The sequence below is a fragment of the Phalacrocorax carbo genome, chromosome 18, assembly GCF_963921805.1.
Source record: "Phalacrocorax carbo chromosome 18, bPhaCar2.1, whole genome shotgun sequence".
Taxonomy (NCBI): Eukaryota; Metazoa; Chordata; class Aves; order Suliformes; family Phalacrocoracidae; genus Phalacrocorax; species Phalacrocorax carbo.
In genome coordinates, this window is record NC_087530.1 from 10,456,444 (window position 1) to 10,470,374 (window position 13,931).

Consider the following 13,931-nt stretch of genomic DNA (forward strand, 5'->3'; position numbering starts at 1 on the left):
GCTGCTGGAATTGGGGTTGAAGCCATGCAACATGTGTGGAGGGTGAGGCTGCTGCCAGGCATCACCTTTACCCACTGCGAGGTCGGATTTGCAGTCCCCTGTGGCAGTACAAGTCCTCAGGAGGACGAGGTAGGCTCCCTCGGTCCTTTCCCACCACGCACACTATCAGGTATATGCCTTACCTCTCCTTACACTTGGGCCCAAGGCAAAACAGGGCGGGGAACCTTGAGTTGAGGGTAGGCAAAAGCCTGCCCTCACTACAATGGGCTATCTTCCTGCATCTCCATTTTATAGCCCCTATGCACACAGCATAGTAATTTCTTTCCTTTTTCCTTGCCACACAGCACTACCGACCGTCAGGGACAGGTTAATACAAATGACAGTTTCTATTAAAAGCAGACACTATTCATCCAGGCTAGCTCCTACATACCCACACATCGGACAGCCGATGCCGAGACCATCCCACCTCTGCCTGCCGACATTCATCAGCGCCCTGAATTAAATTAGTCTTCTCAAATGTATCAGAATGAATGGATTAAATTACACAAGGGTAAAAACCTTTAGAGGCTCTTTCAGTGTAACATACAAGCCAGATTTCAAATCCAGTTAGGAGCCCCTCTATCATTAGCTTTAACTGACTTGGTTTTTGCGGTCCTGTTTCTGTTTAAGCAGGATGACTGTGAGCTGGCGGAGGTCACTCAAGAGCTGTAATACACAGCCTCTAAAACAGCAGTTTGTTTTATTTTTTTTTAAACTAATACCATTAAAAAAACCCCCTAGTTTATTTTACAAAGTCCTTTTGGGCAAGAAATCAAACAGAGAGCTGCAGAAAAAGCATTCTGGCTAAAACTTGACTCCATCGTTTGTACATCTTAAAAATGGTTCAGCTGTTAATTATGAAGGACCACATTCCCTGCGAGGTAACCTTCCCACAGAGAGTGCGAGAGGAGCCAAAGGGAAACCAGGGGGACTTGTAGGCAGCTGGTTCACCCTCCTCAGCCCAGCACAGAACCGTAGGGCTGATCCCCTGCCCACCCCCAGCTGCCCCCCAGCAAGAAGCCCTACAGCCACCTTGGGAAGGGAACTGCAGGACATGGGGCAGACCTGGAGGCTCTGCAGACCCATGGATGAGGTGCCCTCAGCACTACCCACAAACCCCTCAACAGACCCACAAAGCTCATGCTTGGCCATGGATATCACTGCTGTCCATCTTCTCAGCACCCGGCTCCTGTGGCTTGTCCAGGAGGAGTTTCTGGGTAGTCTAAGATGCTAATTGCTCCTCTTAATGCACTCCAATTAGCAGCCACTAGCTCACTTTCCTCCCTGAACAATGCAGTCCACAGCCTGCGTAATTTGTTAGCAAACCACTGGCAGAACCGGCGGCAGCTCCATACCACCCACTCCAACATCTGCCCAGCAAATATATTTGGCATTATTTGTAAGCCTCCAACAGCTGGGAGTCTGGAGAAGAGCGTCTTAAATATGAAAGGGGCTGAAAACTCATCTCAGAGGGTGGTGGAGGGAGAGCATTTACCTCCCCATCCTCCTCCTGGCACAAAGGAGGCTTAGAAGTGAGGACCAGGCTTTAGATGCTCCTCCATGAGCCTCTTCCTGCAGCCACGCCACCACGCACGGTAATTAAATGCTCTGCAATCCCAGCTGCATGATGCAATTTTGGATTTGGCACATAGTAAATCCAACAAGGAATGAGAGCTGGTGGGGGCAGGGACTTGGCCTATTTGTAAGTTCCAATTAAAATAGTTTTAAAAATTGACTCATTCCTGGTTAGCTTTGGTTTTGCTATGTCTAGTCCTATTTTGCAATGGGGGTGCAGAGGACCTCTTCAGCCACCTGCAAAGAAAAGTTCTTGGCTTTTTATTTTGTAACCAAACTTTTCATCCATGAAGAGACCTGCAGCAATGCAGGACATTAGGAAAGGGCTTTTCAAACTGGAAGTGAAAGTATTTCATTTAAGATGGAACAAAACGTGGCGCTGAACCCTGCCCCAGGCTGCTGTGACCTGGGTACCGGGATCTGCTGCGGGTTCCCATTTCCCATAGCACCCACGCTACCCAAAGATGCAGGAAACTCCACAACAGGCATTTTCTCCTTTCATTTAATTAGGCATTGACATCTTTTTGGGGAAAATAGGGGCCTTCCACTTCCAAGATTCATCCTGGAGACCACGGGCATCATCACCACCTCCCAGCCGAAACCCCCAAGCAGGGCGCGCAGCTCCGGCCGAGCCAAGCGGGCACCCACCAAGGCCTGGGGCTGCAGCAGACCCATTGGCTTCACGATGGCCCTGCTCTCACCTGGAGCTTCCTTCTAGCCAACGCCTTCGTTAATAATTAACAGTAAGTCAAGGAAAGAAAAGTGCCCAACAGAGCCATAAAAGGGAGGATTTGGGCACTAAGTCACAACGTGCACTGGCCGAGGGAGCTGGGGAAGGTGCAGAGCACAGGAGCAGCTCAAGGCTTTCCCACTGCATGGAGTCACTAGTTTACAAAGGCCAAGGACGGACAAGTTCAAGGCACAAGCTGCTACAGCAAGAGAAAAGCCTTGCTGGATGACTTCACATTCCCTGCTCGCATGGAGGGTGGGTCACGCACAGGGCCAGCCACATGCATCCATCTCTAAAACGAGCACCAAGGCACAATATCCAGGTGTTTACTGCGGAAGGAGCATCTCCAGGGTAAGCAGTGGCCTGCCCCGGTCCCCAGGGCCCGCTGGCCAGGAGGGGCTGGCAGGATTTTCAGGGCATTTTCTCATCTGCAGCACTGGCTGCTGCCATGGAGACTGGGCTCGGGGTTTCCATGGGCTGCCAAGTGAATGCCTGTGGCAAGAAAGCTCTTAAACTCAATGGGCTGTTACACAGGAGTCTTTTTTTTTACTTTTGCTGGTAAACTGCTAAAAAAGAGAAGCCACCTGTACCATGCCTAAATGTACCTTGAAGTCCCAAGCAAAGAGGCTGCAAGTGTCCCATCAAACCCACCAAAATAAATTGCTGGAGGCATTGCTTCACTCAGAAAACCAGAGGGGATGTTTCTAAACACCCTCCCTTCACCCCATCACACACCACCAGTAGTAGACAGCCTCACACTGTCCCCCCAGAGACGCTGACATGTACTTGTAAAAGCTTGCCTGAAGACATGATAAAATTGGATCCCTGATGCAACCAAGCCCGCCCTGACATCACCTGCTACCCTGCAAGCCAGGCCTGCATCCACCCCAGCCTCATTTAGCTGGAAGGAGGGTTTGCTTGAGGTTTGGAGCCTGCATCCATGCAGGAGCTCATGAGTGTCACCATGGTCCTCCCTGCCCAGCTGAGGTGGTGGGGCCAGAGCTCAGTCCTGCAGAGGAAGCCCAGCTGCCAAGGTCTCCTGCAAAGACTGAGGAACCCCTTCGGAGAGAGCCCCAACAGCCCAGTTCCTCATTGATACGCCCCAGACAAGCCCCTAAGAGGGGGACAAATGTCAGCAGAGATACATAACTCTCTGGGTGACTGTCACTGCAGGAGAGCAGCTCCCTCGAGGGGAGGAAGGTGAGTATTTGTTCTCTGTGCAGCAGTCTCTGGAGGGGGTAAAACTACAGCCATTTCTTTATGAGTTGAAATAAGAAATTATTGTTTTTCTTTTAAATTGCAAAGTGGTGTGGTTTTGCTGTTACATTTTTGTTGCTTTTGGGGTTTTCTGATTAAAAACAGTCTTGAAATATAGCTTTAACAGTGAAAAAAAAAATCAAAGTACTTCAGCTTTCCAACATGACTTGTATTTCTCCCTCTAACCAACAATTTTGCCAGTTTTGAGCCAAGTGCTAATTTCCTTAAAAACACGTTTTGTGACAAATAAAACCACAGTATTGAAAAGTTTCAGCTACAGCCACTTGTAAGAGAACTTAGTTATCTCATCCTGTACATCTTAAAGAGGGAAATTAATGAAAAATATCAGCACCTCTCTGCTCCACAGGGCATCACAGGGGCTGGATGATTAAGCCCACAAAGCACACGGGCATCATTAGCCAGATTTGACAGGCAGAGGGCAAAGGGAGGCCTGGCTTAAAAAGGTGCTGGAGACCCTGCCTTGTGAAAACAACTCAGCAAAGCCAAAGATTTAAAAGGTAGTTCTTCAAAGGCAGGTCACCTATGGATAAGACTTCTAGGCACATCTGGCAGATGGCGTCAGGTGAGGAAGAGTATGGTGGGAAGCCAGGGCTTACAGCCTGAGCTCTGTCCTCGCTTTCCTAAAACACCAGGTTTAAATGTTATTTTTACCCCATGCTCAGATCTTATTAACCACAAGCTATAAGGCACCGCAGGAGCAGGAGCTGAAGCATGCAGGCATTCAATAGGTGAAGCCAGAGCAGAACAAATCGATAGGACGCGCACCAGCCAGGGGATGCCGACTCCCAGCGGGAAGCCGGGGTCCAGCCCTGGCAGCCTGCACGAACGCAGTGTTGAACTCCTACACATTGCAGACAAGCGTTCCAGCGAGGGCTGGGCGGGCTGGAGAGCTGGGCCCAGGGGAACCTCATGGGATTCAGCCAGAGCCAGTGCCAGGTCCTGCCCCTGGGGAGGAACAGCCCCCCGCACCAGCACAGGCTGGGGGGGACCTGCTGGAGAGCGGCTCTGCTGAGAGGCCCTGGGGGTGCTGGGGGGCAGCGAGGTGACCCTGAGCCAGCACCGGGCCCTTGGGGCCAAGGGGGCCAGCGGTGTCCTGGGCGGCATGGAAAGGAGCGTGGCCAGCAGGGCGAGGGAGGTTCTCCTCCCCCCCTGCTCTGCCCCAGTGAGGCCACACCTGCAGGGCTGCGTCCAGTTTTGGCCCCCCAGTTTAAGGACAGGGAACTGCTGGAGCAAGGCCAGGGAGAGCTGCCAAGGGGATCAGGGGCTGGAGCGTCTCCCTTGGGAGGAAAGGCTGAGAGACCTGGGCTTGTTCAGCCTGGAGAAGAGAAGGCTGAGGGGGGATCTCATCAGTGCCTATAAATATCTGAAGGGTGGGTGTCAGGATGATGGGGCCGGGCTCTTTTCAGCGGTGCCCAACGCCAGGCCAAGGGGCCACGGGCACAAGCTGGAACACGGGAAGTTCCCCCTGAACATGAGGCCAAACCCCTTCCCTGTGCGGGTGCCAGAGCAGGGGCACAGGCTGCCCAGAGAGGCTGTGGGGTCCCTTCCCTGGAGACATCCACCCCCCGCCTGGACGCGGCCCTGTGCCCCTGCTCTGGGGGTGCCTGCTCACGCAGGGGTGGGACGGGGTGAGCTCCAGAGGGCCCTTCCAACCCCTGCCGGTCTGTGATTTTGTGATTCTGTGATTTTGTGATTCTGTGATTTTTTTAATCCAGCTTTGACGGCTGACATGGGAAAGGTCTATACTGGAAACTCTCATCTGGGGAGCTCAGGGGAAATGGGTCTCTAAGCTAGAAGTTGCTGGTCTCTTAGGCACAAGTAATCATGACTGAATTAAATTGGTTCTGTGTAAACAGAATTAAAAGCCAAAATCAATAGCATACATACTTGCTCCTTTAAATAGGCCAAATTTAGAGAAGAACCAGCTGAGAAAGACAAATTGGGAATTGCTTTAAACAGCTCAGGATTTGTCCAAAAGCATGAGAGTTGAGGCAGAAGGCATACAGGCTTAAACCCCCCCGAAATTCAATGTGGGAAGTGGGGAAAGAGCACAAAATGAAAGCAGCCATTAAGGATGGTAAAACAGAAGAAAAAAAGGAAATGACATGTGATAAGCAATGAAGAGTCCATGAATTGTAGAAAATTGACAAGGAAAATAAAACCAGGAGAAGTCTCAGACCCAGCCATCCACTGTTACAGCGTGGGGTCCCCATCATGGCCCCCTGCCACGTGGAAGCGGCCGAACCGCCAGCAGCAGCATGGGAAGACGGAGCTGGAGAAGCTGCATTTCTGTCCACATTTGGGAAAAGCCAGATGACATAACCAGATGACAACAAAATACTTTCCATTCCAGAAGTGACAAGGAGGAGGGGTTTCTTGGTCCCATCCTGATAATTCAAACTAAAAAGTGTTAAAATAGCAGGCTCTCCCGAACACGAGCACTGCTTTTCAATTTGGCTCAGAAAGCTGGGGAAGCTCCAGGGGACTGGGAAAAGGCTTTATGTTGTGCCAATATGAAAAAACAAAACAAAACAAAACAAACCAAAAAAAGGGAAACAGGAGGCCTTGAGTAATTACAGACCTCTTCCCTCAAGCCAAACCCAAGCAAAATAACAGAGCAACTGATATGAGGCTCATTAATAAAGAAACCACAGATAATGTAATTAATGCCATGGTTTTGAAAAGAGTTGCCGTGTAACTAACTTGGTATCTTGCCTGAGGAGATTAAGAGTGTTTTGTTGACAAAGATAACAGTGTTGATGTAATGATCCTAGACTTCTGTAGGGCTTTTCAGTTAGTACAGCTTGATGCCACGATCCAAAAACTCAACTGACTTCCTAAATGGCAAACACGTTAAAACCCAGCTTGGAGCATATCTGTCTACAGGAGCCCAGACAGCTAGTGTCACATGCTGCCCTAGTTTTCAGCTAGGTCAGGCTAGGTAAAATGCATTTCAAAGCTTAGTGTCTTCTCTCAGGAAACACGTTTTTGTTAATAGAAGCCTCTTCTATCTAACAGACAAAGGTACAATATGATTTACAAGCTCAAGATCCAAGAAAGAGAATTTTAAACTATTTTTTTCCAGCACATTCTAGCATCAAGCCCCTGGAAGAGGCTCGGTCATGGGAAAGTTGAAGATCAAGGCTGGACTCCTTGCTAAGCAAGCTGCACTGATTTAAGGGAGGAATAATTGCCAGGAAATCCTATGGGCTGTGTTCAGCGGCAGATCACATCAGACACGATTATACCTCTTGATCTGCTGCACCCACAGCAGGAGTCTGGGGAAGAGAAACCCCTTCTGGTGCTCAGCGCAGCCTCCCTCCACTCTGCACTGGCCCTCGCTTGCTCGGAGAGGTGCGCCGGGCTGCAGCCCTCAGCTGAGGCATCACTCCATCCTCCGCCAGTTGCTTCAGGCCAGAAGTGCTGGATCTTGTGTGCAGGAGGCATTTGCTCAATCAAAACTGGAAAAGCTCAGCTCAGTGGCTCCCCACATCACTGCTTTGTGTAACTGAGGGCAGAAATTTTTGCTCACAAGTTTCATATATGGCACCTGGGTGCTGGATTAGCCTAAATAATAAACAAGATAAATGTTTTCTTTTTGGAGGTCCAAGCGAGATGCCTCAGCAGTGCCCTGTTTTCACAGAGGGGTGTTTGGGGCTCCCTGGTATCCTGCCCAGACACTCAAACTGAAGCAACCCCAAAGCCCGAACACCCCTGCAAGCTCTGCATCCAGGGGCCGGACTCAGGCCACCCGCTGACTGGAAAGATGCCACGCTGCAAAATAAGACTCTCGCCAAGTTCTAACAGCGGAGTCCAGGCTGACAATTTTAAATCCTTGCAGAAGTGCTCAGATGCTAATAAGAGACCTACTTTGGGTTTTTTAGTTATGAAGACCAAAAAGAGTGGCGAGGAGGAGGAACAAGCAGGCCCCGCTGCTGAAACACTGTATTTTTGCGCACATTGACCATGTTGGACTACTACTGAGCTGTTACTATTTAAGGAGCTAACAGCAGTTTTAGGACTGAATGAGACTGAAGAAGTGATTGCAACATGAATTTTGTTCTATAACAAACCTGAGCATGAAAGAACAGACGTGCCATGAGCAAACTGAGCATTTTCATAGAGCTCTCACAGCATTTTTAAATCAAGAAATCTTGGAAGTAGTTTGAATTCTCTAGATAACAAAACCTGTGAAATTTTTTCTCTTTGGAAAACAGTGGGATTTAAGCTTTATTTGACTTTTGGTTGAATCACTTTAGGATCCCAAATTAAATTGCTTTGGAAAAAGCCATTCAGCTTCGTAATCAACTCAGCCCTCTTGCTCACGTTTAGTATAGGCAATGAGAAGACAAAAGGTAGGAGAAGTGGGTCAATACCATCCATTGCTCGAAGATTACTCATCAGTTACAATCTACCCCTCAAAAAAAACCAAAACAAAAAAAATCACAAAAGAGGTAAACTGCAATTCAGGTATAATTTAGGCTGCCAGCATCAAACTTCTAATCTATTGCCTTCATCCACTCACATCTTCTTCCACCATCACCCTAAACCCCCGTAATTATTAACTGTAATTAGCAATTTAGGAATTCACCAATATACTGATTTACTTCTAAATGAGCAAAGGCACGGAAAGCTTTGGATCGTCCCTGCAGCAGAGCCAATCTGCTCTTCATTATTCTCAAACTGTAACACATTAGTAGTGCATTTTTTTCTTTTAATAAAACCAAACGTCAAAGATCCTGAGGCGCCTCTGGTCCTGATTAAGTGCTTGAAAAATAAACTTGTCCCAAACCCAGAATATTGTTAGTCTTCCCCTGTAGACCTATGAATTTCACCACTTTTCTTATTACAGCAACATCTCACCAATTTACACCAGTTGCCGGGAGAGCCGCTGCCAGCGAAGCCGACTGGCAAACAGCATCGGGTGGAGGAGCACGGCCTAAACAGGGACCGTCAGGGCTTGAGGACTAATCACAGGGAGGCAGAGACCGCCTTTCAGAGATGCTCAGGAAGAATGATTTTGCCATCTCAGTTCGTTATCATCATTACAGACCCCAGCCGTAAGCACCCGCATCAGCAAACCAGCGGCAGGTGAGCCTGTGAGCCTGCCTGCCGCTGCAACACCTGCGTCAGGGTAAGACCCGAACGCACACGGAGCGACCCCAGATGCAAAAGGCTGCTTGGCCTTATGTGAAGCACGTAGTTTGCATGAACGAGCTAGCAAGGTGTAGCCAGACAGCTCAAGCCAGGCTTGAGAGCAGAGACCATCCGCAAACAGTTAACAGCAACGCCTGGGAGGGTGAGAGGAATACAGAAAGGACGCTGCCCTGCTCAGTCACACACACAAATTCTCAGTTTACATTTGCTGGCAGGTTGCCCCCTCAGGATGTCTGTTTGCATGAACTCAAACAACAAACCTTGGCTAGAAATCCCAAATAAAGCAGAAACAAAGGATTTGCAGCCTGCCTCCCTCAGAGCAATCACTCATCTCCCAGTGTATGCGGAGGATCTGGAGACATCCTCTCCAGATGCCAGAGCAGCCCCAGCTGGGAGGGGGCAGCCCCCAGCCCCAGCCCCATGAGCACCAGTGGGGCCTGGGAGCAGCCGCTCCTCTCCAAGCGCCAGACTCCCTGGGGAGCCACGCCAAGGAAGCGTGATGTCTTGCAACCCCCAGAATCACAACCGCCTCCTCCCATTGCAGAGTTCCAGACCTTCCCACGTCCTCAACGGTGGCGAGCAGCAGCAGCAAGTCTTCCCCAGGCAGAGGTTCACGTCCCATGCGTGGGCAGAAGCAGCAGTCATCCAGCCTCCTTCTTTTTCCTATACCATGCAGAGACCTGCCGCCCTGCTAACCTCACTGTTTCCCTCCCTCCAAGCAAATCCAGCTGCAGCCAGGCCCGCAGCCAGATCCACAAAAAGACCTCTGTGCATGCAGTGGTCTGATCCATCTCATCCCCACCTTCATCAAGCCACCCCTCTTGGGCTCGATGCAAAGGCTCAGGAAGGTCACCTGAACTCACCTTGGCCTCCACCAGCTCTGAGACATGTCAAGTTACAGTCAAACCACTGAAGAGCAACATCACAAGAAAGATAAAATCATAACTTGTAGCCTTGCCTGGGTGTTTTGGCTTTTTACCTGCTTGCTCATTAGAGCGGTGGGTTTCCCCAGGAGACATTGGGGTGGTGAGACATACCAGAGGGACACGGGGAGGGGCATTCCCTGCACATACCTCCTGCAGCAGTGCAGGAGGGTCATACCTGAGCAGACGAGGCCTGGATTTCATTGGTTTCTTTTGGCACCTAGACAGCGGAGAGAGAGAAAGAGGAAAAATATCACTGCCCAAGGACCTGCACTGGCTTAGGTGGGTGGTTATTGTTGGCTCTGGGATTGAAGAGTGCGCTGCCTCTGACGGCATGGGGAGCATCCAGGGAATGAACACCGGGAACCAGTCATTCGTAGCAACATGAGGGAACAGCTTTAGATTAAACCTCTTGAGTCTTTGGGTGGTTTTTGCGGCTTCTTTTGTTTTGGTTTTGAAGCTAATCAGCCCTAAGGAGGGCCAGCAAGGGATGGGAACTGGTGTGAAGTGGGGCAGAATTATCCCGTGGGTTCCCACTTGCAGTCAACGCACTAATGCTTAAAATAAAACCTTCTCCCTGCTGGGTAAGCCCCTGGAGCCATTCAGGTGAGTGCTCCAGGCCTACAGAGCACAGGATAATACAGATAATAAGAGCAGGTTAAAAGAAGCCCATCACCTTGCAGGCTCAGAGGACACAACTTGTAGCTTTTAAATGAGAGATTTGCCCTTATTTCTTAGCTCTAGGGAGTGAGTCTGACTTATCTCATGGAGCTACAGCCACTGCCTAAGGGCTGTCAGCATGAGAAATACCAGGTATCATTTTGGGGATGACCGTGGGTTACATTTGCTGGGAACTCAGCACCGATCTCCCTCAGGGCAGGCAGACAACCAGCATGACCCGCTCTGCATTACATACTTACATTACATACTTCTCCGCTTTTAGTTAATGCCTTATGATGAGGGCTTTTTGCTAAAATCCACCTCTTAAAATAATAAATACAGAAACTGATGCAGCCCATCCTGGGGAACGGAGCAGTTTGGGCAGGGCTGCTCCAGGAGCGGGGAGGGGCAGGGGCAGCAGCACCAGCTGGGTGTCTCTGCTCCCGCTCTGCTGCACCAGGGCCCTGGAGGAAGGAAGTGTTGGACAGGACCCAGGCAGGGCAGATGCCCCATCCCACCCCCAGTTCCCTCTGCTGACACTGCCCTTCCCCAGCAGCTCTCCCAGCTCCTCGCGAGGCCATCAGAACAGGGTATCACACATGGCGGGTTTGTGCCAGATGTTGACATTAGGCACTTGCCTCTTCAGCAAGCCTTTTCCAGGCGGCTATGAAGTCCTTCTAGATACTTGGCCCAGAGAGGTGGGGTGTCTCCCTGGGCCAGCTCCAGCTCCCGAGGAAAGCCTGGGTGCTTTGTGTCTTTGGGGATTTACTATGTGATCTGGGCTTTTTGGCACAGACATATTTCTTGAAAAATTGCTGAGCACTGCAATAAAAGTAAATTCCATGAAGCTTCCATTTCCCAGCAATGCTGACAAAACACAGGAGATAACCTTTGAAAGGATGATGCATCAAAGGGTGCAATGCAGCAATCTTGCTGACAGCGAGCAGGAATTTCAAACTGAGGTACAGCTCCCAAGTACAGCTTTCACCCCCTCCCGAAAGCAAAGCTCCAGCTGCAGCATTACTCAACAGCTACTCAAAACTTTCCTGTGTTAAACACATGAGCACATACAGACATACACACACCCAGCCTTTCTTTGGCTCAGAAACTCTCCCTCTAACTCATTCTCCCTTTGCACCAGACCCATTTACAACCTGAAGAGAGGGTTTAGATGGTGAAAGAACCACCGCCCCATGTGCCGGCCACCATCATCTCCTTGTGCCTCAAATCATACTAGGGACCCAAGTAATCCAGCTGTGTTAACTCCCTGGGCTGGTCCTTTAATTCGAATCACGTTACACCAAAGAGGAGCTTGGGCCAGCAACCTCAGAATTTGTCAGCTGCCCTCAGCCACACCTCTGGCCAGGCTGGTGAAAGCTCCCACGGGGAACCGAAGCGGTTGCGGTTGAAGGAGCGTGTGCAGGTTGAGTTGTAGCTGCAGCAGTGCTCGCCGGCGGCTGATGGGTCTCCCATCACAAAGGTCAGTTGCTGTAGAGCACCCTGGGGAGGCAGAGACACAGAAACCATAGTTTACCCACATGCTTCCTCCAGGGGAGAGAGAAAGGGGGTCTCCAGTCTCCCTCAGGATTTCTTTACAGGATGGTTTAGGCAATCAGCGCTCACTCCCCATCTTCAAGTGCTGGACGCAAATACCCTGGGAACAAAGGCTAAGAGCCAGCAATGTGTAGCTATTCTTGAGTTAAATAACAGTGAGGATTCAAGAGGTGCTAAGCATACTGCAGGATCAGGCCCTTGCTATCGCCCCAAAGGGAGCATCCTCCCGTGGCCCAGGCCGAGCAGTGCCCCGGTGCAGGGGCAGTACTGAAAGGGTCCCCTTGACGGGCTGACAACTGCGTGCCTGCGGGCAGTGAAGGCTTGCACCGCCACCATCACCCGCCCGCACACCCAGGCCCTGCAGCTCTCAGCGAGGCAGCAAGGACCGCCCAGCTGGGGGCTGCACAGCAGCAGGGACCTGCTCTGGTACTGCAAAGGCCCTTTTGAAAACAAGGGTGCCTGAGGAGAGAGACCAAAGGGAAAATATGCTGAACAGGAGAGGATTTACAAAGGAAAGAATGAAGCATGATATTGGACTCCCAGCACAGACCACCAGACAGAGGAGGGAGGTAGATATGCAGAGGTGTCTGTTTTGTCTGCATAAGGCAAAATGTCAGCCACCAAGGTTCTGCACTTGTCAGAATCAAAACTGATTCAAAAAGGGCTCCCCTGCCTTGCTAGGCTGCCCTCACATTTCTTTCATGAAGCTCAGGGTGGCTGAAATGATTATTTTACATACTAATTAATTAGCAGCTGGGCACCACTGGTGCTCCAGCACCTTTTCTTCATGACTTGACTATCCAGAGAGAACATCTGAGCCAGCTCCAGCCACCCAATGGTCCTCTGCTACCTCCCAGCACCAGCAAATGCAGAGAAGCATGTCCGAGCTGCCAGCTGTCCTCTGCACTAAATGCGCTGCAATCTTCCTCCCCAGGCTGGGGGTGCAGCTGAGCAGCCCACTATGAGAGAGCTACCCCATAGAAATGGAGAAGAGCTTCAGGCTGATGACACAAACCAGGGGCTGGCCTCAGAGATGCCATCTGGACTTTTTCTGTAAGGGTGAGATCTGTTTGATACCCTCAGTTTCTGTGTTTGAGGTTGACTATCAGATATGTTCCAACACAAAGCTTGACAGCCTTTGAATTTATCAGGCATTTTAACAAGGCCATCTACTTTGACCCACTGGGAATCCTTTGCTTGTAAAGGCCCCAAAGCAGGGACTTTGTCTTCAACACATGCATGGGACAAGCTCCCCAATCCAATGGTTTGCATGCTGACTGCTGAGATGACTTCTGTACATGGTAAAAGTCATGGCCAACGAGATAGGATGAGTTAAGTCTAACCTAGAAGTCTCTAGTGTTGACCTGTCTGCTAGCACTGGTGTTGCTCTGACCCAATTCAAAGCCTTTGCAAAGCTCACCGTCCCCATCTGTGAAAACAAATGGTGTGTTTTAGGAAGAGAAGTAATAGATTCCTTCAGAGGGAGTTGAAACCTCAGTTCATGCAGCTAGAGCAGGCCATGTCCTCAAACACAGCCCTGCCATATCTGGCAGCTCTCACCTTAAACGGGATCTCAAAGGACTCGATCAGGCCTCCGATGATGGTCAGCCCCTCAGTGTTCACTCCCATCCCAAAGTAATTGGACCAGCTCACTCTGTCCACCAGCCGACAGTCCACGTGCAACTCCAGCCTCTCCAAGGAGATGCTGAGAGCAACTTGGTGCCAGTGCCCATCTCCAAGAAGGGAAACTGGGAACCTGCATGCCCCGGAGGGGGAAGAGAAGAGGCACAACATGAAACTTAGGTGCCACACCTTATGCAACTAAGCTTCACCCTTACCAGCTCCCAGGGTCCCTTATGTATCCATGCTTAGTGCAGATGCTGAGGACAGTGTAACAGAAATCAGGTCTATGTTATTGTCACAGGTAAGCATCATCACTCTTCTAGAGTGGGAACACTGTTTCTACCCAATGGATTTGGGCACATCTACAATCAGTTGACATGTCTGGGAAATTA

General features: G+C 50.2%; 1 protein-coding gene across 2 annotated transcripts in view; it reads right to left on the bottom strand.

Annotated features, from left to right (window-relative positions):
* The window catches only part of LOC135316232 (collagen alpha-1(I) chain-like), a 98,277-nt gene that overhangs the window by 45,211 nt on the left and 39,135 nt on the right, over positions 1 to 13,931 (bottom strand). For both annotated transcript variants that reach the window (XM_064468956.1, XM_064468955.1), the window contains exons 4-6: positions 13,477 to 13,672; positions 11,719 to 11,862; positions 9,881 to 9,922 (exon numbers count right to left, since the gene is read on the bottom strand). In XM_064468956.1, coding sequence (XP_064325026.1) covers positions 9,881 to 9,922; positions 11,719 to 11,862; positions 13,477 to 13,672 — 382 coding nt within the window. The remainder of the gene's footprint in view (positions 1 to 9,880; positions 9,923 to 11,718; positions 11,863 to 13,476; positions 13,673 to 13,931) is intronic.